Source organism: Emys orbicularis, chromosome 13 (genome assembly GCF_028017835.1).
Source record: "Emys orbicularis isolate rEmyOrb1 chromosome 13, rEmyOrb1.hap1, whole genome shotgun sequence".
Classification (NCBI taxonomy): domain Eukaryota; kingdom Metazoa; phylum Chordata; order Testudines; family Emydidae; genus Emys; species Emys orbicularis.
In genome coordinates this window covers 9,704,084-9,724,719 of record NC_088695.1, presented here as the reverse complement: position 1 = coordinate 9,724,719, position 20,636 = coordinate 9,704,084, and the positions used below count along the sequence as shown (strand labels likewise).

The 20,636-nt window shown below is 51.0% G+C and overlaps 1 protein-coding gene across 1 annotated transcript in view; it reads left to right on the top strand.

Annotated features, from left to right (window-relative positions):
• Window positions 1-255: 255 nt before the first annotated feature.
• LOC135888075 (uncharacterized) overlaps window positions 256-20,636 on the top strand; it is a 37,342-nt gene continuing 16,961 nt past the window's right edge. Inside the window, 9 exon segments of the mRNA XM_065415888.1 lie at window positions 256-676; window positions 2,881-2,976; window positions 3,554-3,784; window positions 4,501-4,523; window positions 6,990-7,105; window positions 14,122-14,181; window positions 16,651-17,131; window positions 17,133-17,170; window positions 18,257-18,342. Coding sequence (XP_065271960.1) covers window positions 260-676; window positions 2,881-2,976; window positions 3,554-3,784; window positions 4,501-4,523; window positions 6,990-7,105; window positions 14,122-14,181; window positions 16,651-17,131; window positions 17,133-17,170; window positions 18,257-18,342 — 1,548 coding nt within the window. The 5' untranslated portion in view covers window positions 256-259.

Genomic DNA, 20,636 nt, shown 5'->3' with positions numbered 1-20,636 from the left:
ACAGGTGGACGGATTCTGATGTCCATCTGAAGTCCCAGTGACCCTCCCCACCAGCACAGGGGGTGACTGCAGGACCAGAGCCCTAGTGGGGTACATTTTTCACCAAAGCCTCCAGGGCAGTAATGTTGGCTCTTTCCAATTCAGCAAACAGTGAGTGAGTCAGTTTCAGGAAGGGAAACACCCCCTTGCTGCTGCAGGCGGGGCATAGTGTGAACTCAGGAAATTCAAACTAACCCTGTTACTCTGCCCAGAGGGAGCCATGGCTGCAGAGAACCCCGTGGAAAGTCTCCAGGAGGAAGCTACATGTCCCCTCTGTCTGGAGTATTTCACAGAACCTGTCACTCTGGAGTGTGGGCACAATTTCTGCCGAGCCTGCATCAGCCAGTGCTGGGAGGGATTCGATACAGCCGCCTCCTGCCCTCAGTGCAGAGAAACTGTGCAACAGAGAAACCTCAGGCCAAACAGGCAGCTGGCAAATGTCCTAGAAATAGCCAAACGGCTGAGTTTACAGGCAGCAAAAGGAGCAGGAGAGGATGGGGTGTGTGAGAGACACCAGGAGGCTCTGAAACTGTTCTGTGAAGAGGATCAAACCCCGATCTGTGTGGTGTGTGACAGATCTCGGGCTCACGGTGCTCACGCGGTGGTTCCCATATAGGAGGCTGCCCAGGAGTACAAGGTAGGGAATTGCTATCAAGTTTAATGGGTAATAACTTTGGATTTTAATTACAGGCTGATTTCACTGAAAGTTACCTGGCACAGATGTGGTGCATCATTCAGTTCTGTAAAGCCTTCATTGTATGGATGATATTATAATAAGTAAATGATCTGCTAGTGTGACAAGAAAGGCAAAAAATGAAGTCTTTAAAGATATCTGATGTGGAAAATTTTTCTCTAAGATTCTCAATCCTTTTCAAAACTACTTTCCACTGTTAATTGAAGCTGTTAATTAGGGTGACTAGACACCAAGTGTGAAAAATCGGGACAGGGTGGGGGGTAATAGGAGCCTATATAAGAAAAAGACCCCAAAATCGAGCCTGTCCCTATAAAATCGGGACATCTGGTCACCCTACTGTTAATTGATCAGTAAGGTTTAAATCACAAGAGCTGCAGGCCAATCTATGTGGGTGTGTTACCTTCAGCCTGGAGAAGGGAAGTTAAGAGCTATTGTTACAGATTTGTTTAATAGAATTTATTATTATTATCTTTATTTGCATCCCAGTAGCCCTAATAGACCACAAATGAGATCTGGGCCCTACACAAAACACAATGAGAGACAATCCCTGCCCTGGACAGTTTACAGTCTAAATAAGCAAGACAAACAAAGGGTGGTAAGGGAAACTGAGTCACAAAGAGGGGCAGTGAGTTGCCCAGGGTCACCCAGCATATCCATGGCCAAGCTCAGCGTAGAACCCAGCTCTCCCCTGTCCCAGTCTAGGCCCAAACCACTAGGCCATGTTGCCACCTCAGTATCCGCCCCCGTGAAGAAGTTTGTCCATTAGGAGGGAAAGACTCCTCGATAAAGGTCCCAGGCCCAGCAGGGAGATGAGGTTTCTCACTGGGATTCTGAACTCCTGTGTTGCTCCATCAGGGGTTAAACTCCGATGCCAGCCTGCACTAGAGGAGATCACTGGGCTAAACACTGGGTGGACCCCAAACACCTTGAGTCCACCCACAAAAGGGCTCCAGACAGCGCAGGGCTGGGCCAAATACCATGGGGATTAGACTGGATTGTAGCAAATAACTGCTGGGCGGTGCTGACCTGTGTCAATCTGAACTGCACTAGTGTGTATGTGGGCAAGGATCAGCCAAAGTGGTTCCATTAGCCCCACCTGCAGCCTTTGGAAATCTCCCAGAATGCACCTTCTGGGACCTTTACCAGGGAATGGGACAATGAGGTACCTACCCAGAAGACACAGTCATCTCCCAGCAAGGCTGGTGAGTGGGTGCAAAGCACAGGAGAGAGGGTATCTGGGAGGGTTTGTGTGGGGGGCTCTGGGCAGTGGGGGGGTGCTAGGCGGGGGGGGTGCTGGGGAGGTCTGTGTGGGGCACTGGGAAGTTGTGGTGGGGCTGGGAAGTGGGGCACCTTAATGTTAAAAGTGGTGGTATGCCTACTGCCCATGGAGGTAAGGAGCTCCAAGCTGCTGCAGGCAGCAGAGGACCCTGGAGCTCTGAGTCCCTGCAGGTAGGGGGAGGGAGCTCGGAGCCGAGGCCCCCGCAACTGCCCAGCCACCAGGGGCAGTGTGGGGATCCCGCCGGGGGCACACAAGGTGTAAATCCAGCTCTGTTTCCTCCTCTCTCTCATTTTCACTGGACAAAGCCACGTCCAGTGCGAGTCCCTACCGGACAGGGATAGTGCTCCACAAAACTGGGACTGTGCAGCTTCAAACCAGACGAATGGCCTCCCGACGTCTCATGGGGTTTGCCCTGGTGCTTCAACCAGCTCTGTCCAACCAGTACAGTCCCCAGGGCTTCAGGGCTGAAATTCCAGCCCATATTTAAACCCTGGTGGCTTTTGAGATTTTTATCACTTTGTTCATTAAAACTTCTCGATCACAGGTTTATTGATTCACCCCCATGTGACTCCAGAATCCTGTTATGCACTACACTACTAAACAATTCATAAATACCAATAAAGCTTGGTTACAAATGAGATCTCTCTCTAATTACAAAAATATAATAATAATATTGAACCTGAATTGCTAACAAGTCTGAATATGACACACTCCCAGTCTCCATTAATAAGGTTTCATGTCCTTGGTGGTCCTGATGTCACAAAGTGATTAGAACCAACCAATCTGAGATTTGGATGGAAAAATACCCAGCTCCACACCCTTCTCAACCCTCCAAATAAAACCTCCCAAATCATTTCTGTTTCTTCAGGAAAAAATCCAGGCCCATTTGAAGATTCTGAGGGAAGAGAGAGAAAAGCTGCTGGGATTGAAAGTGACTGGAGAGGGGAAAAGCCAGGAGTATCTGGTAGGTGCCTGTTGTTATTAACCAGAAGAGACTGGCAGTGGGAGGTCTGTTTGGAGGCAGATTCCTCTGTGGCCTTGGTGAACATGGACTTGTGTGTGTTTCTCCATGATCATGGATTGCTGGGTTAGATTCATGTGTAGACAAGTCCTAAGCTTCCATTTCAGTTAATGAGTTAATGTCTAGCCCTTGTGGCTTTCATAGAAATCCCCCCAAGTGAACTGAATGTCACCCGTGAAGTGCTGTCCACTGTGTCTGGTCATTGCTCACATTGTTAACATGTTTGTTTCTTTTAACTCCCCTGGCATCTCTGTCAGTGTAGTGCCGAGTCCTGCCACCTGCTGCTCTGGATCTGAGTTCCCAGAGACGATGAATAACAGAATATGCTAACATGACAGACATGGAAACATCCCTTTCAAAGATACAGGGGCCAAAGGGGAAGGTTTCAGAGAATCCTCTCCCTAGTACCCATAGAGCAGAGTCAAATGTCAGCAAGCTTGGGATTTTCAATGAAGTTCTCCCTCCTGCACACTCAGCTCCATCCATGTCCCTCACCAGCCCTTTTTCTATTTTTATACAGAAACAAACACAAACCGAGAGGCAGAAGATTGTGTCTGAATTTCAGCAACTGCGGCAGTTCCTGGAGGAACAAGAGCGACTCCTGCTGGCCCAGCTGGAAAAGCTGGACGAGGAGATTGAAAGGATACAAAATGAAAATTTCAGTAAACTCTCCAAGGAGATTTCCCATCTCAGTGAGCTGATCGGTGACATGGAGTGGAAGTGGCAGAAGCCAATGAGTGAATTCCTGCAGGTGAGATTGAGTGAGAAACATAGGCACTGATTCTGTGGGTGCTCCAGGGCTGGAGCATCCATGGAAAAAGTTGGCAGGTGCTTAGCACCCACCGACAGCCAGCTCCCCCCCCTCCCTCTCCCAGTGCCTCCTGCACACCAGCAGCCCTGCCAATCAACTCCTCCCTCTCCCTGCCAGCGCCTCCTGCCTGCCACGATCCGCTGTTCCACAGTGTGCAGGAAGCGCTGGGAGGGAGGGGGAGGATTGGGTACAGGGTGTGCTCTGGGGATGGGGCAGAAAGAGGCAGGGTGGGGGCAGAGTGTGGGCAGGAAGAAGTGGGGCAGGGGTGTGGCATTGGGGGAAGGGGTGGGGTGGGGTCGGGCCTGTGGTTTAGCACCACCAAGGACAACTGGAAACCAGCACCTGTGGTTAGAAACATTCCTGATCCCCACATGGGGAAGGGAGGGCTCCTGAATCATAAGCACTGGAGTCCAGCAATCAGAGATCTCAGTGTAACTTGGCATGTGCATTCCAGACATGTGAATTACAATTGTTCTTTGCAGAGTTACAGACACATTGATATTAGTGATGGAAAAGCCCCATTAGCTCAGGGAATCCATGGCCCTGAGGCCAGGGCAGGACCTCTATTCCCCATATTTGCAGAATCCCTTCCCTGGGATCCCCTGTGCGTGTGTGTGTGTCAGGTGGTACTGAGATTCTCTCTCTCTCTCCTCTAGGACATCAGAAGCACCTTGAGCAGGTACGTGGCTCTCTCTCACTCCCCCTCACACTTCACAATGCTGGGAAAGAGCTTGGTGGTGATGTTAGTGTGACTTTCGACACTTTGGGGGAGCACTCTGTAACCCCCAGAGTCCTCATTTACATATAATTGTGATATTGCATATAAAGCATGCCATGTGAGGTATCACGGGAAGGTTATGATCTGCTGAAACCCATTGTTCCATCTAACTGTGTATATCATGTGTTGTATGCTTGTCACTAAAATATGCTGTGGCCTTGGGAGGCGCCCAGGTACTAGCTCTCCAGAGAGAATGACAAGGGAGGTAACCAACACCCGGGAGTGTACTGAACAGAGAACACCAGCCATTGTCCAGCAAGGGAGCTACAATGCGATGACTCACCTGCATAAAGCCACACCAGGGGAATTGCTCAACCTTGCCTGGGGACTCAGCAATGCCCACCAGAGACATGCCTGGACTTGTGTTCTCCAAGCACATGGGCTAAGGGTATAAAACAGAACACGGGCCCATGCTTGGTCTTTCTCCTGCCCTCACCTATGCTGCAAGCAACCAAGACACTGAGAAGACTTAAGACTCCAACAGAGGAGACTGGCCCAGATTAAGGGTGAAATCTGTGTACTAAAGTACGCCCCCCTGCTTGACACCCTGAGAGCGAAGGGCTATGAGGTGCAGATGGACACCCTGATTGTCGGAGCCCTGGGCGCCTGGAACCCCTGCAACGAGCATGTGCTGCGGACCTGCGGGATCGGTCGATGCTACGCACGTCTCATGCGGCGCCTCATGGTCTCAGACGCCATCCGATGGTCCAGGGACATCTACATCGAGCACATCACCGGCCACCGACAGTACCAGGAGGCGTGAGCCAGAGTGACATCGTTCTCCCACTACGAGAAAGGGACCAAATGACCTTCTCCGTTGGATCATATGAACTGGAACCATCAACTCCCTAAACATTAAATCTCACCAAATGAGGGTCAATCCATCCTCATCATCATATCCACTCATTATACTCCACACCCGAACACAACCACTCTATGAACTTCATACCCTCATATCTCAATGTCTGTACTTTGACCCATCAACCTTTTACCCCCAATCGGGGATATTGCAGATTATGTATTCCTCATGCCACCTGATCTTAAACCAAACTTTACACCCTCAATAATCTGTATGTTATTCCCTGATAACCAGAAACTTCTATGCTCAAACTCTGTTCACTCTTTTTTTTTAACATCATCTTAATAAAAATTTTAAATCTGAACTGCAATATCCACTGGGGTGAGAAAACCTGCTTAATCTAGATGTTGCCCAGTCTAATAGGGTTGAGAATTTAGACTGCGTGCTTATATTTTAGTTTCATTTGGTAATTAACTCTGACTTTTTGTCCATCACTTATAGTCACTTAAAATCTATCTTTTGCTGTCAATAAACTTCTTTTACTGGTTATCTTTACCAGTGAGTTTGTATGAAGTGTGTGGTAAATCTGCTCAGGTTTTGCAAAGGCTGGTGTATATCCACTTTCCATTGATGAAGTGGTGAACCAATTAGTAAATTAGACGGTATATTCCTTAGGTAAAGTACTGGGGGCGGATTTGGCTGGTGCCTTTCTCTGTGTGATTGAGTGGTTCTGGGAGCATTCATGCAATCTAGCTGGGTGTGGAGCTCCGCATGCTGTTGTGCTGAGTGATAACAACGCCTGAAGGGGTTTGCTGCTTGTCACTAGCAAGGCATTGTGAGAGACAGCCCAGGCTGGAGAGAGTTAAGGGGGTGCAGCGGTTCCACAGTCCCAGGCTGCACCCCGGGGAGCCCGTCACAGTTAGCACCACATCTCCCCATGGCTCTACAACAAAATGTGTAGTTAAGGTCACATGTTGGATACAAATCTCTCTAATCAACTTCATCCTCAGGTTCTCACCCTTGCTCAGAAGATTCTGGAATTATCCATACAGTGGGGAAGACTGACCTCAAGTATTTCCTAGAGATATCACTTCCCTGGGGGACTGGCTGCCTCAGGATTGTGGGGATGGAATATGGGTCTGTTGCTGTTGGGGCCCTGGTTACCATTCAGCCCAGGGCAGTAGTGTTCAGGAGTCTTTCCCACCTGAGGACTGTTTGGAGACCTGTGTGGAATGAGGAGGGGAGGAGGGAGTTGGTGTCTCAGTCTAGTTCCTACTGGGCAGATTTCTACAGCATTTCATCTGGGAACCTGCTGTCCATCAGAGCATGGAGGTCATGGAGTGAATTGGCCATGGAGACTCAATTCCCCTTTTATCCCCAGAGCTGTTCTCTCCAGGCCAGAGTTGAAGAAGATTAATGGGTCCTTGGAGGGGAATGTTGCACCTTGTCTGAGGCTGGCAGAAGTAGAGGAATTCTAACTCCAGGCCCATTAGAGCAGCGACTCATCAGCAAGAATTTATAATAAGTCACTAAATGAAATATAATCACATGAAATTGTTTCTCTCCAGGTGGGAGAAGGGGAAGTTCCAGCAGCCAGAGGAGATTTCTCCAGAACTGGAAGAGCGAGTCAGTGATTTCTCCCAGAAAACTATTGCGCTATTGGAGGCTCTGAGGAAGTTCAAAGGTACCTAGAAGGGATCTAGGAGGGGAAATTGGGAGGAGCGTCTGAGACTGTGGGAGGACAATGGCTCTGGCCAATTGGTTCACAATTAGATTATGCATCTATTTAATTGTTGGGTGAGAATGCCACAAACTTGGTGTCCAAGTCACTCAAGTTGATTAATTCAACCCCTGATTTGTCCCAAAAGCATGGCTTACTATTACAATTAGTATTAAAGTAAGAAATGACTGACATAATGGAAGAAATACTGCCCAGTTACGTTCTCCTGGGGCATAGGCGGGTCATGATACATTTCTCCTATGATGCTCCGTCTACCCTTTACAATGTCTTACATATTATAAACATCCAGATTGTATATTTATTAATTCTTTTCCAATCACCTTTGAGTGTTATGAATAGTAAGTATCTTGTATAACTCATACACTACACATGCATGAACTTTCTAATTGGCAGGGCTTTTGCTGTCCAAGCCATTTCAAGTTATTCTCTTTTCTGATTCATTCATTTCCCTCAGCACACACTGATGTGCACAGGTCACTTTGACCCTTTTCTCCACTTGGGGTTTTTTGGACTTTGCTAACTGCTCCTGGGCAGTGTATTTTATAGACTCATAGACTCATAGCAGCGAGCAGCGAGCAGCGGTCGGCAAACAGGGCGGCTAACAGGGGAGTTTAAGTGGGAGTGAGTCTCATTGGAGGAGAAGGTATCTGTACTTGCGTCTGTCTTTGTGGTGCTTGTATGTGTAGAGGCCTGTAGGGGCAGTGTGCTGAGCCCCGAGCCCTGATTAGGGGGCGGAGCCTGGCTGATTAGGGGACCTATAAAAGAGGCCTCCCAGCCAGGCAGCGAGCAGCGGTCGGCAAACAGGGCGGCTAACAGGGGAGTTTAAGTGGGAGTGAGTCTCATTGGAGGAGAAGGTATCTGTACTTGCGTCTGTCTTTGTGGTGCTTGTATGTGTAGAGGCCTGTAGGGGCAGTGTGCTGAGCCCCGAGCCCTGATTAGGGGGCGGAGCCTGGCTGATTAGGGGACCTATAAAAGAGGCCTCCCAGCCAGGCAGCGAGCAGCGAGCAGCGGTCGGCAAACAGGGCGGCTAACAGGGGAGTTTAAGTGGGAGTGAGTCTCATTGGAGGAGAAGGTATCTGTACTTGCGTCTGTCTTTGTGGTGCTTGTATGTGTAGAGGCCTGTAGGGGCAGTGTGCTGAGCCCCGAGCCCTGATTAGGGGGCGGAGCCTGGCTGATTAGGGGACCTATAAAAGAGGCCTCCCAGCCAGGCAGCGAGCAGCTAGCAGCGGTCGGCAAACAGGGCGGCTAACAGGGGAGTTTAAGTGGGAGTGAGTCTCATTGGAGGAGAAGGTATCTGTACTTGCGTCTGTCTTTGTGGTGCTTGTATGTGTAGAGGCCTGTAGGGGCAGTGTGCTGAGCCCCGAGCCCTGATTAGGGGGCGGAGCCTGGCTGATTAGGGGACCTATAAAAGAGGCCTCCCAGCCAGGCAGCGAGCAGCGGTCGGCTAACAGGGGAGTTTAAGTGGGAGTTTATAGGGGGAGGTGGAAGGGGAGGCAGGAGGGCGCGGCGGTCGGTGTGCTTTGTTCCCTCAGAGGCTGCAGGCAGAGACCATGGCAGCCATGAGCCAAGCAGCAGGGGACACAATGCAGATGAAAGCATGTAGCAGCTGTGGTATGTATATAGTCCTAGCAGGTGCAACGGATCAGAGGTATGTTTGTATGAAATGCCGCCTACTTGCTCTGTTAGAGGAAAAGGTTCGGGCGTTGGAGATGCAGGTAGAGACCCTGGTAGAGTTTAGAAGGGGGTTTGAACAGCTAATGGAGCAAAGGCAAGGGGTAACTGAAGGGGAATGCTCGGCGGTGCACGTGGAAGCGGGGGCTATGGTCTGTGAGGGGGGAATGTCGGGGGGAGAACAAGAGCAGTGGAAGCATGTGACCGTGAGAAACAGGCCAAGGAAAAGGAGGGCTAGTGAGGGGGAAATAGAACTCAGGAACAGGTTTGGGTGTTTGGCTAACGAGGAGGGGACGCAGCAGGTGGTAACTGATGGTGGGAGGCAGAGGAAGAAAAGAAGGGCAGCTAGTCCAATAGACAGGGGGGAGGAGTTGATGGAGACAGCATCAATACTCAGCCCCGGGAGGATACAGGGTGGCAATAGGGGGACTATAAGGGTAAATGGAGACAGACAGGACTTACGGCCGCAGGGAACAGGGGATAGACTGGTAGATTGCGCTGCCCCTAGGCAAAGGCAGGTGTATGTGATTGGGGACTCCTTACTGAGGAGGTTAGACAGGCCTGTAACCAGGGCGGACCCAGAAAACAGAAGGGTGTGTTGTCTGCCGGGCGCTAAGATACGGGATGTGGACCTGCGGTTGAAAAGGATCCTAAAGGGAGCAGGTAAGAACCCCTTGATCGTCCTTCACGTAGGAACGAATGACACGGCTAGGTTCTCGCTAGAGAGAATCAAGGGATATTATGCCAGGCTGGGGAAGACGCTTAAGGAAGTTGAGGCTCAGATTATCTTCAGTGGGATTCTGCCTGTTCCTAGAGAAGGACAGCAAAGGGCAGACAGAATTGTGAGGATAAATAGCTGGCTGAGGGAGTGGTGCTATAAGGAGGGCTTTGGGATGTATGGCCACTGGGAGGCGTTCGGGGACAGACAGCTGTTCTCGCGGGATGGACTTCACCTGAGTAGGGAAGGAAATAGACTTCTGGGAGGAAGGCTGGCTCATCTCATCAAAAGGGCTTTAAACTAGGAACTTGGGGGAGACGGTTGGGAGATGTCCAGTTAATCTCCACGCCAGATTCCAACACTGAAAATGAGGGCGAAGAAATAAGCACAGATATAGATAGGGGTAGGGAATTGGACATTAGAAGGAGGGGGCGGATGGACACTAGGGGGTCCGTACCAAAGTGCATAACTAATGGGAGAAAGGACAGACAGCATACGGTAAGATGTTTATACACCAATGCGAGAAGCCTAGGTAACAAAATGGAGGAACTGGAGCTCCTGGTCCAAGAAATGAAACCTGATATCGTAGGAATAACCGAAACATGGTGGAACTGTAGTCATGACTGGAGTACAGGTATCGAAGGGTATGTGCTGTTTAGGAATGACCGGAAAAAAGGTAAAGGTGGGGGTGTGGCACTGTATGTGAATAATGAACTAAAATGTAAAGAAATAATAAGTGATGGAATGGATAAGACAGAGTCTGTCTGGGCAATGATTACACTGGGTAAAAGAACTACTAGAGCCTCCCCTGAGATACTGCTTGGGGTGTGCTATAGACCGCCGGGATCTAGCCTGGATGCGGACAGAGAACTATTTAATGTTTTTAAGGAAGTAAAAACTAATAAGAGCTGTGTGATCATGGGGGACTTTAACTTCCCAGACATAGATTGGGGAACAAATGCTAGTAACAATAATAGGGCTCAGATGTTCCTAGACGTGCTAGCAGATGAATTCCTTCAGCAAGTAGTAGCTGAACCGACGAGGGGGGATGCCATTTTAGATTTGGTGCTGGTGAGTAGTGAGGACCTAGTTGAGGAAATGATAGTAGGGGACAACCTTGGCTCGAGTGACCATGAGCTAATTCGGTTTAAACTAAATGGAAGGATTAACAGAAATAAAACTGTGACTAAGGTTTACGATTTCAAAAAGGGCAACTTTTATAAATTAAGGCAACTACTTAGGGAAATGGATTGGGCTAACATACTTAGAGAGCTAAAGGCAGATGAGGCCTGGGATTATTTCAAGCTGAAGTTGCACGAGCTGTCCGAGGCCTGTATCCCAAGAAAGGGGAAACGGTTAGTAGGCAGGAGAATTAGACCTAGCTGGATGAGCGGGCGTCTCAAAGGGGCGATTAAGAAAAAACAGAAAGCGTACAAAGAATGGAAGAGGGGGCAGATCGGTAAGGAAACCTACCTTATTGAGGTCAGAGCATGTAGGGATGCGGTGAGAAAGGCCAAAAGCCGTGTAGAGTTGGACCTCGCGAGGGGAATTAAATCCAATAGTAAGAGGTTTTATAGCCATATAAATAGGAAGAAAACAAAGAAAGAGGAAGTGGGACCGCTGAAGCATGTAAATGGAGTGGAGATTAAGGATAATCTAGGCATGGCACAATATCTAAATGAATATTTTGCGTCAGTATTTAATAAGGCTAATGAAGGGTTTAGGAATAGAGGGAGCGGGACAGAGGGGAATAAAGGAGGGGCGATTGACATTACAGTATCAGAGGTGGAAGCCAAACTTGACCAGCTAAATGGGACTAAATCGGGCGGACCGGATGATCTCCATCCTAGAATATTGAAGGAGCTGGCGCGAGAAATTGCAAGCCCCTTGGCGATAATTTTTAATAAATCTGTAAACTCGGGGGTGGTACCGATGGACTGGAAAATAGCTAATGTGGTTCCTATTTTTAAGAAGGGGAAAAAAAGTGACCCGGGTAACTACAGACCTGTTAGTTTAACTTCTGTAGTATGCAAGGTCTTGGAAAAAATTTTGAAGGAAAAAGTAGTTAAGGACCTTGAGGTGAATGGCAATTGGGACAAATTACAACATGGGTTTACGAAAGGCAGATCGTGCCAAACCAACTTGATCTCCTTCTTTGAGAAAGTAACAGACCTTCTAGATAAAGGAAATGCGGTGGATCTAATTTACCTCGATTTTAGTAAAGCATTTGATACTGTCCCGCACGAGGAATTATTGGTTAAATTGGAAAAGATTGGGATCGATATTAAATTCCAGAGGTGGATAAAAAACTGGTTAAAGGGGAGACTGCAACGGGTAGTACTGAAAGGTGAACTGTCGGGTTGGACGGAGGTCACCAGTGGGGTTCCTCAAGGTTCGGTTTTGGGTCCGATTTTATTCAATCTATTCGTTACTGACCTCGGAACCGAATGTAGGAGTGGGCTGATAAAGTTTGCGGATGACACAAAGTTGGGAGGTATTGCCAATTCGGAGAAGGATAGGGATATTCTGCAGGGAGACTTGGATGACCTTGTAAATTGGAGTAAAATTAATAGGATGAGATTTAATAGTGAGAAGTGTAAGGTGATGCATTTAGGGATGACTAATAAGAATTTTAGTTATAAGTTAGGGACGCATAGGTTGGAAGTGACGGAGGAGGAGAAGGACCTCGGAGTCCTGGTTGATCGTAGGATGACTATGAGTCGGCAATGTGACGTGGCTGTGAAAAAAGCTAATGCGATTTTGGGATGCGTCAGGCGAGGTATTTCTAGTAGGGACAGGGAGGTGCTGCTTCCGTTATACAAGGCGCTGGTGAGACCTCATTTGGAGTACTGTGTGCAGTTCTGGTCTCCTATGTTTAAAAAGGATGAACTCAAACTGGAACGGGTACAGAGAAGGGCCACTAGGATGATCCGAGGAATGGAAAACCTTTCCTATGAAAGGAGACTCGAGGAGCTCGGTTTGTTTAGCCTAACCAAAAGAAGGCTGAGGGGGGATATGATTGCTATCTTTAAATATATCAAAGGGATTAATACCAAGGAGGGAGAGGAATTATTTCAGCTCAGTAGTAATGTGGACACGAGAACGAATGGATATAAACTGGCCGTGGGGAAGTTTAGGCTTGAAATTAGAAGAAGGTTTCTAACCGTCAGAGGGGTGAAATTTTGGAACAGCCTTCCGAGGGAAACGGTGGAGGCGAAAGACCTTTCTGACTTCAAGATTAGGCTTGATAAGTTTATGGAGGGAATGGTTTGAAGGGATAACGTGATTTTAGTCAATTAGGCATTAACGTGCCATCGCGGGTAAAATGAGGATCCGGCTGTAGAATCTTGCCTGTATGCTCGGGGTACTGCTGATCGCCATATTTGGGGTCGGGAAGGAATTTTCCTCCAGGGTAGATTGGCAGAGGCCCTGGAGGTTTTTCGCCTTCCTCCGCAGCATAGGGCAGGGCTCGCAGGCTGGAATATTCTGTTGTGGGTGGGTCAGCTTTTGTGGCCTGCATCATGCGTGAGGTCTGACTAGATGACCATATTGGTCCCTTCTGACCTTAAAGTCTATGAGTCTATGAGTCTAACTAGTCTGGGCAAAATGGGCTGCGGGGAAGGAGAAAGCCCCTCCCCCATGGCGAGGGATCCCTCCAGCACAGGGGCCTCTTGTGCTTCCTCCACAGCAGCTGCAGGCACAAGGCGTTTTTCCTGAGAGGGCTGGGAATGGGGTGGGGGTAGGGGTGAGGGCGGGTGGAAGAGGGAGGGGGTGGACGAGGGACAGAGGGACATGGGCAGTGTAAAGCTGGGCCTCTGACACTCTGCACACTGGGCAAGTCACACGGGGGCCATTGTCATAGGGATGTAACTCTGGCTGGCTTCAGAACTTCCTCAGCCTGTGCCAAGGTCTGCACCAGTCCCTGCAGCCACTGAATAGCGGAGTCACAAATGGCCCCTCCCCTCTCTCCTTTTGCCGGTACAGGGGTGAATCTGGCCCATGGAGCCAACCTTCCCCCTGCCTCAATGTCCACATGGATAAAATGATTTTATTATTATTCCCATTTCTGCCTATGGAGGACGAGGCCCCATCGTGCTGCTCTCTGTAGAGATGCTGAGTAAACAGACCCAACAGCTCACAATTAGAGCCAGGACTTCACAAGCTCTGAACATCCCATTAGTGTCATAGGGACCCAAGTGGGTAAAGTTACTTTTATGCCAAAGTCTTTGCATGATCTGGGTCTAGGTTACGACAAAAGGCAGCAAGTGAATGAGACAAACCAACTGGAGTCTGAAGGATGGGAGGGGATGATGAGGGGAAAAGTAAACCTCACTTACAGATTGTGTGTCCTGGGATGGTTGTGAGGCTTCATGGATGTTGGTTCCATTGCTGGGAGAGGCCTGAAAGAGAGAGGAAATAGAAGGTTTCAGACCGTTTTATATTAAATGCCTGAGTGTGTCTCAGTCTGTTTCTCTGTCATGATGAAAACACAGGTCTAGTTGTTCACAGTGGGAATACTGCTATAAATATGAGAGCCTTAAATCTCACCTTTTATCCTTTCCCTCTCCAGACACTCTGCCATCTGCACTGGAAACAAAAACAAGGGAACTCCTAGGCGCACACAGACAGGGTGAGTTTGCAGGTGGAGATTGTCTTTAAATGATGAGAAAATTCCAGTGGAAAGGGCTTCATGAGATTGTAGCTAAAGTTACCAACCCAACTGACAGCAACCATGACACACACAGCCCTAAAAATAACACGTTAAACAGTGAGGAGATCCAGGGGCAGTGGAACAGGGGGACCAGGGGGCCAGGCCATCCCACTTTTAAAACCCTAACCCAGGCCCCCTGCTTTTTAACATGGGCACAGTTTGGGGGCAGGCAGTGGCGGATTTAGAGTTAGTGGGGCCCTGTGCGCAGCTTCATTTTTGGCCCCCCACCCTCGGGACCCAGCCAAGAAAAAGAACATTCTCTCTTATCTCCCCCCCGTTTTTCATTTTTTTTCTTCATCCTCCTCCTATATTATAAGTAATAGGAAGTAAATGAAAATAAAGTGAGGTCCCTTGATTGGGACAGGGGGTTGGGGTGCAGGAGGGGGCGTGGGGGTTGGGCTCTGGGAGGGAGTTTGGATGCGGGCTCTGGGCTGGGGCAGGGGGTTGGGGTGTGGGGAGTGGTGAGGTGTGCAGGCTCTGGGAGGAAGTTTGGGTGTGGGATGGGGTTGGGGGTTGGAGTGCGGGAGCGGGTCAGGGGGGCAGCGCTTATCTCCAAAAGCAACTGGCACCCCCCCTGTGGCAGCATCTCTTTGGTGAAGGTGGAGGGGGAGAGATCAGGGGGTCTCAGCGCATTCCTGCCCGCAGGCGCTGCCCCCGCAGCTCCCATTGGCCACACTTTCTGGCCAATGGGAGCTGCAGAGTCAGCGTTCGGGGCAGGGGCAATGCACGGATACACCCTCCCACCCTCCAGGGGCTGCAGGGACATGCTGGCCGCTTCTGGAAGCAGCGCAAAGGGAGGGAGGCAGAGCAGGCAGGGAGCCGCCTTAGCCCTGCTACGCTGCTGCTGGCATGTCTCTGCACGCCCCTTGGGGGGAGGAGGACAGCGGGTCGGGCAGCGTGCGGAGCCACCTCCCCCCTGCCAGGTGCACGCAGAGACGTGCCAGCAGCCGGCCACTTCCAGGAGCGGTTCGGGGCCACTGGCCACAGCCTGCCTGTCTGAGCCCTGCCGCGCTGCTGCATTTTGGTGGCCCCCCTGTTGTTGGGGGTCCTGTGCCACTGCACAGTGTGTTTAATAGTAAATCCGCTCCTGGGGGCAGGGGACCATGTTGCCCCCCCAAAACAGCAAGCCTTGGCCAGGCCTGGAGCTTCGCAGGCAATGGCTGTACTTCGTGGCATGGGAGCTGATCAGCTTCCCCCCGTGGCACAGCCCCTGCCCGCAGTGCCAGCCTCTTCCTGGTCCTGGCCCCTCTCAGTGGCTCCACCCCTGCTCCTCTTCCCCCAAGGTCCTGCCCCCTGGCCAGGCCAGGAGCTAGAACTAGGCTGTCACCTAGGGAGCCCAGGCTGCACTGGGGAGCCCTGGACCCTCCACCTGCCCTGCGTGGTGCACCCTGGGGAATGGGGACATGGGCCGGGGGCTGCTTTCAGGCCCCCTGGACCTCGGCTCAGAGCAGGTGGAGGGTCAGGGGCTCTCCACAGTGGCCAAGGCTCCCAGCCTGGTTGGGGGCGGGACCTTAGTGGGAAGAGGAGATGTAGGGCAAGGCCATGGAGGGGGTGAGGCCACAGGCTGCAGGACCTCGTGCCCCCTCCCCCTCCAGCCCCAATTCTACCAATGTTCATGCACTCCTGGGGAGATCCCAACCTGACCACAAAAAATCCTGACACCAAGGTTAGTGCTGAGTTCATGCCCACGCTGATGAACAGAAACACTCTCCCTGAGCAGCACCCGAACAGAGCTCTCTGCCATGAGGGCTGACACATCCCTCTGCTTTACCCCAGTGCAGGGGGGCTCCCCATTGCTCTTCTCCAACATCCTGCCTTTCCTTTGGGCAGGGCTGGGCTCTCCCATTGCACTGCTCAATGGTCGCTGGATTGGGGAGATGGTCTCCCTTTGATTCTGGTAGCTCCTCCCTTCTCTCTGGGCTGGGGATGGGGCTACCCCACCTAATGCCACTTCCTACTCTCTGGTATTAAGCAGCTCTTCCCCAATGCTGCACCTTCCTCTCTGTTCCCTGATCTGGGAGTGGAGGCTTCATTAGGGGAGAGAGCTTCCCTCTGGGGCTTAAAGCTGGTACGTGCTTCTTCTGCTCCCTTCTCATTAAAAGCTTCTGACACTTTCCTGTCTGTCTGTGCTGCTGGGAATGGAGAAGTCCCAGAACGGGGAGCTGAAGCCTCTGCAATAAATGAGAAACTAATGAAGTGGGTCCCATTGCAAAGACAGAGGAACTGCAGTGAAATCTCTGCTCAGTCTCAGGCGCCCAAGACAGAGGCAGCTCCCTGGGATCCAGGACTGGCACAGCCAGAACAGGGCTGCTGGGGAGTGTGAGAAATGGTCCCAGCCTCCACCAGGGCCGAGCTCTGCCCCAACACTCTGATTCTCTCTCTCCCCAGAGAATGTGACTCTGGATCCAGACACGGCTCATCCCAAACTCATCCTGTCTGAAGATCGAAAAAGCGTGAAATGGGGAGACACACGGCAGCGACTGCCCAACAACCCTAAGAGATTTGGCACTGAGCCCTGTGTGCTGGGCTGTGAGGGATTCACCTCGGGGAGACATTGCTGGGAGGTGGAGGTGGGGGGTGGGGGAGGCTGGGCTGTGGGGGTGGCCAGAGAGTCTGTGAGGAGGAAGGAAAAGATCAGTCTTAACCCTAAGGGGGGGATCTGGGCTGTGGGGCAGTGGGGGAGTCACTTCCAGGCTCTCACCTCCCCTGTGACCTCCCTGTCCCTGAGCCAGTTCCCCAGCAGGATCCGGGTTTGTCTAGACTGTGACCAGGGGCAGGTGACATTTATCGATGCTGGTGATGAGGCCCCGATCTTCACTTTCCCGCCGGGCTCTGTCCCTGGGGAGAGAATCCGACCCTGGCTCTGGGTGGGGGGATCCTGGCTCAGACTGTGTCCCTGAGACATGGGGTGGGGGGGAGAGGAATATCCCACTGGGGCCCTGAAATCAGCCTCTCTAGCCTCACACACCCTTGTCTCTATCACCTCTCCCTGTGGACTTTCTATCATGCCGTTTGTATGACCCTGGAGGTTGCTTCCAGTCCCAACTCTGTGCAGCCTCTGGACTGTCAAACCCAGTGCCTTAACGAGGGCGAGGCAAGTGAGGCACTTGCCTCAGGTATGAGGAGCCTAGTGTCAGCTGCTCTCTCAGCTACTGCTGCCTCTATGGCAACCAGAGACTGTGATTTGTGGGTAAGATCTGATTTGTATATTGACCTGGGTCTGGGGCTTGGTCCTTTGGGATCAGGAGAACCTTTTTCTTTTACTGGGGCATTGGTTTTCATAACCATTCATCCCCATAATGAGTTGCATTGGTGGTGATACTGGGAAACTGGAGTGTCTAAGGGAATTGCTTGTGTGACTTGTGGTTAGCCAGTGGGGTGAGACCAAAGTCCTCTTAGTCTGGCTGGTTTGGTTTGCCTTAGGGGTGGAAAAACCCCAGCCGTGGACTGTAACTGCCCTGTTTTAAGCGATTTGTCCTGAATTGGCACTCTCAGTTGGGTCCTGCCAGAACCGCATCGTCACAGTGTGCTTGGGGGGAGGACAGAGGCACACACATGCTTCTGAGACGTAGAGCCCTCCCCTCCCCCAGCACTCACCTGGAGGAGACGCTGAGGGGGCTTCCGGTGGGAGACAGGATCATTGGCAGTGGACCTCACTCATCACCTGAGCAGCTGCTGGGGCTTCGGTGAGTGTCTGACCCTGTGAGCCGCACACCCCCCCCCCCCAGCCACCACTCCTGCAAACTGGAAAAGGGGCAGCCCCATCCCCCACCCCCAGTGAGGCTATGGCGAGGGGCAGCAGAGGAGGAAGGAAGCCACATGTGATGGCAGTCTCCTCCCCCCCCAGGTAGCCAGTCACAGGACAGGAATGATCTTAAACCTGTGTCTATTGTGGGCAATGATTTGCCTTTGGAGGGTTTCTCCAAAGGTTTGTCTGAGGAGAAGAGCTGTTTGTCTGTAAATGAAGTTTCTGAATGTCTGTCTAATGTCTCAGAAGTAAATCTGAAGTTAGATCAAGAGCAGAAAGATCTCACTGGTCAGGACAATGTTTCTCAGGAGCAGATTAAAGTGGCTGGTCAGGTGAAAGCCCTGACGGAGGGAGGAAAGGGCAGATTTTGGATGGGTGATGGATTGGTGGCTAGTACAGCTTACGAAAGGGAACCTGAAAAGGGTAACTGTGATTTGCTGGAAGTAGCTCAGTGTAGTGAAAAGAGCAGCAGTGTATCTGTTGGGAGTGGCAATGTGCCTGGTAAGGAAAGTCTGGATGAGCCTAGCAGCCTTGTGAGCTGATGGCTTTATCTAGTCAGCAGTTTGGGAAGGAGAGTGGAGGATGAGTTTGTTGCCATGGGGCAGGGGGCACTGTGTGTGTGTGTGTGTTTTGGGGGGTCTGGCGCTGGGGTGGGGGGCGCAATTTTATATTCTTGCCTCGGGCTCAAAAATAGCTAGTTACGGCTCTGGTCAAACCATAGAGAGCATTGAGTGAGTGAGGTAGAGAAGCCAATCTCATCACTGCTCCAGGGATTGTGCAGCCTGTTTGTCACTGTCCTCTATGGTCCAGGAGGACTCTGGGGATCCTGGGTCAGACAGTGCCACTGAGACATGGGGGGGGGGGGGTGGAACAGCCCACTGGGAATGAAAGAATGGGCTTCTCTAGCCACAATCATCCTAGCCCCTATGGCCTGGAGGACTCCTGTCGTCCCAATCTCTTAGCTTGGCTTCCTGGCCTCTTAGCTCTATGACCCCTGGAAGATCCTTCCCACTCCCTCCCTGCAACACCAGGGGTTGGAGGGGGAAGGGGGGTGAAGAGCCCCTGGAGCTGCAGGAGGAGCAGAGGGGCCCTGAGGGGCAGATGTGGGGCCTGCGGGGTTAGAACTAAAGGAGGGGCTGGGGGGCAGAAGTGATGTGGGGTTGTTGGGTAGAATTAACAGCCAGGCTGGGGACAGGCAGATGTGCGGGTGGCAGGGACTCAGAATTAATTGAAGTTTGGGGGAGAAACTAGAGACTCCACACCAGCAGGGATACTAGCAGAGGGAGAGCCAGGGACCGGGGAATGTGATTCATCCCAATATCCAGTAGAAATGAATGGCTAGCATAGACACGTCCTACATTGATAGAAGGGTTTTTTCCTTCAATGCAGTTAATCCATCTCTGGGAGAGGCAGTAGTTAGGGCAACAAAGAATTCTTCCCTTGACCTATCTGTGTCTACATCGGGGTTATATCAACCTAACTACATCACACAGGGTGTGACATTTTTCACAGCTCTGAGCAATGTAGCTAGGCTGAGCTAAGGTTTAGGTGTGGACTAGGCCTCAGGATGAACAAGGGTATGTCTACACTACAGTGGCTAGAGTGACACAGCTACAATGCTACAGCTGTGTCCCTGAAGTGCCCTAGTGTAGATGCTTCCTACATTGACAGAAGTGGTTTTTCCATCACTCTAGTTAATCCCCCTTTCTGAGAGGCCGTTGCCAGGTCATCAGCGGAATTCCATTGTCTGCACCGGGGGTTAGGTCGATCTAGCTGTGGCACTCAAGGAACACAATGTTTCACAGTCCTGAGTGACAGCACTAGGTTGATCTAAGTGTAGAGCAGGCCTAAGAGAGGTTTCCCTGGAGCTGGCTGAAAACACGGGCTGAGGGACTGGCTGGCAGCTTGGTGTGTGAGGCAGAAAGCCAAGAGAAGCAGTCGTGAGTGTGATCCCAGGAGGAAACGGAGAGACAGAGCTGGATTCAGGCACAGGGTTCCCTGGAAAGGCAGACATGGAGTTCTGAGTAAGGAAACTGCCGTCTGCTGTTTGTTTGTACCGAGTTCAGGGCACAGGAATGTGTGGACATGGTTTGTAACCAATAAAGATTGCACCAAAGAAATACCTGACTCCTATAATCAATTTATCCTCCCTATGGAAGAACCTAGCAAGGCCCCAAACACTGGCTAACTGCTCAGGTCAAAGGAGCAATGGTACAACCCGAGTCAGAATCTAGATGTGTGGAGGCAAATGTGTTGGTGGGAAACATTTGCCGGGAGCTCCAGCAGCAAAGAGCCTGTGCAGAGGAGCAGATTGCTGCTAATTGTGGACTAGAGCATGTCCAGCTTTGTGGGCTGAGCAGTCCCCATTGTCCCTTCTCTCCAGCCTGACACTCCTCTGCCCAGAGTCAGACAAAGCCCAAACTGACTCGTATTTCCCCCCAGCAGAACTGGTCCACACCGTGATTATGGGGTCAGTATTGGGCCAAGGCAAAAGACCACATCACGTACTGATGACATCACCATTATCACCCAACACTGCAGAGACTGGCCTAGGGACTGTGGGGAGGGTCAGTGAGATGATTATCAGACAAACTCTGTGTCTGGGCTCGTCCATCCGTCTCCTTAT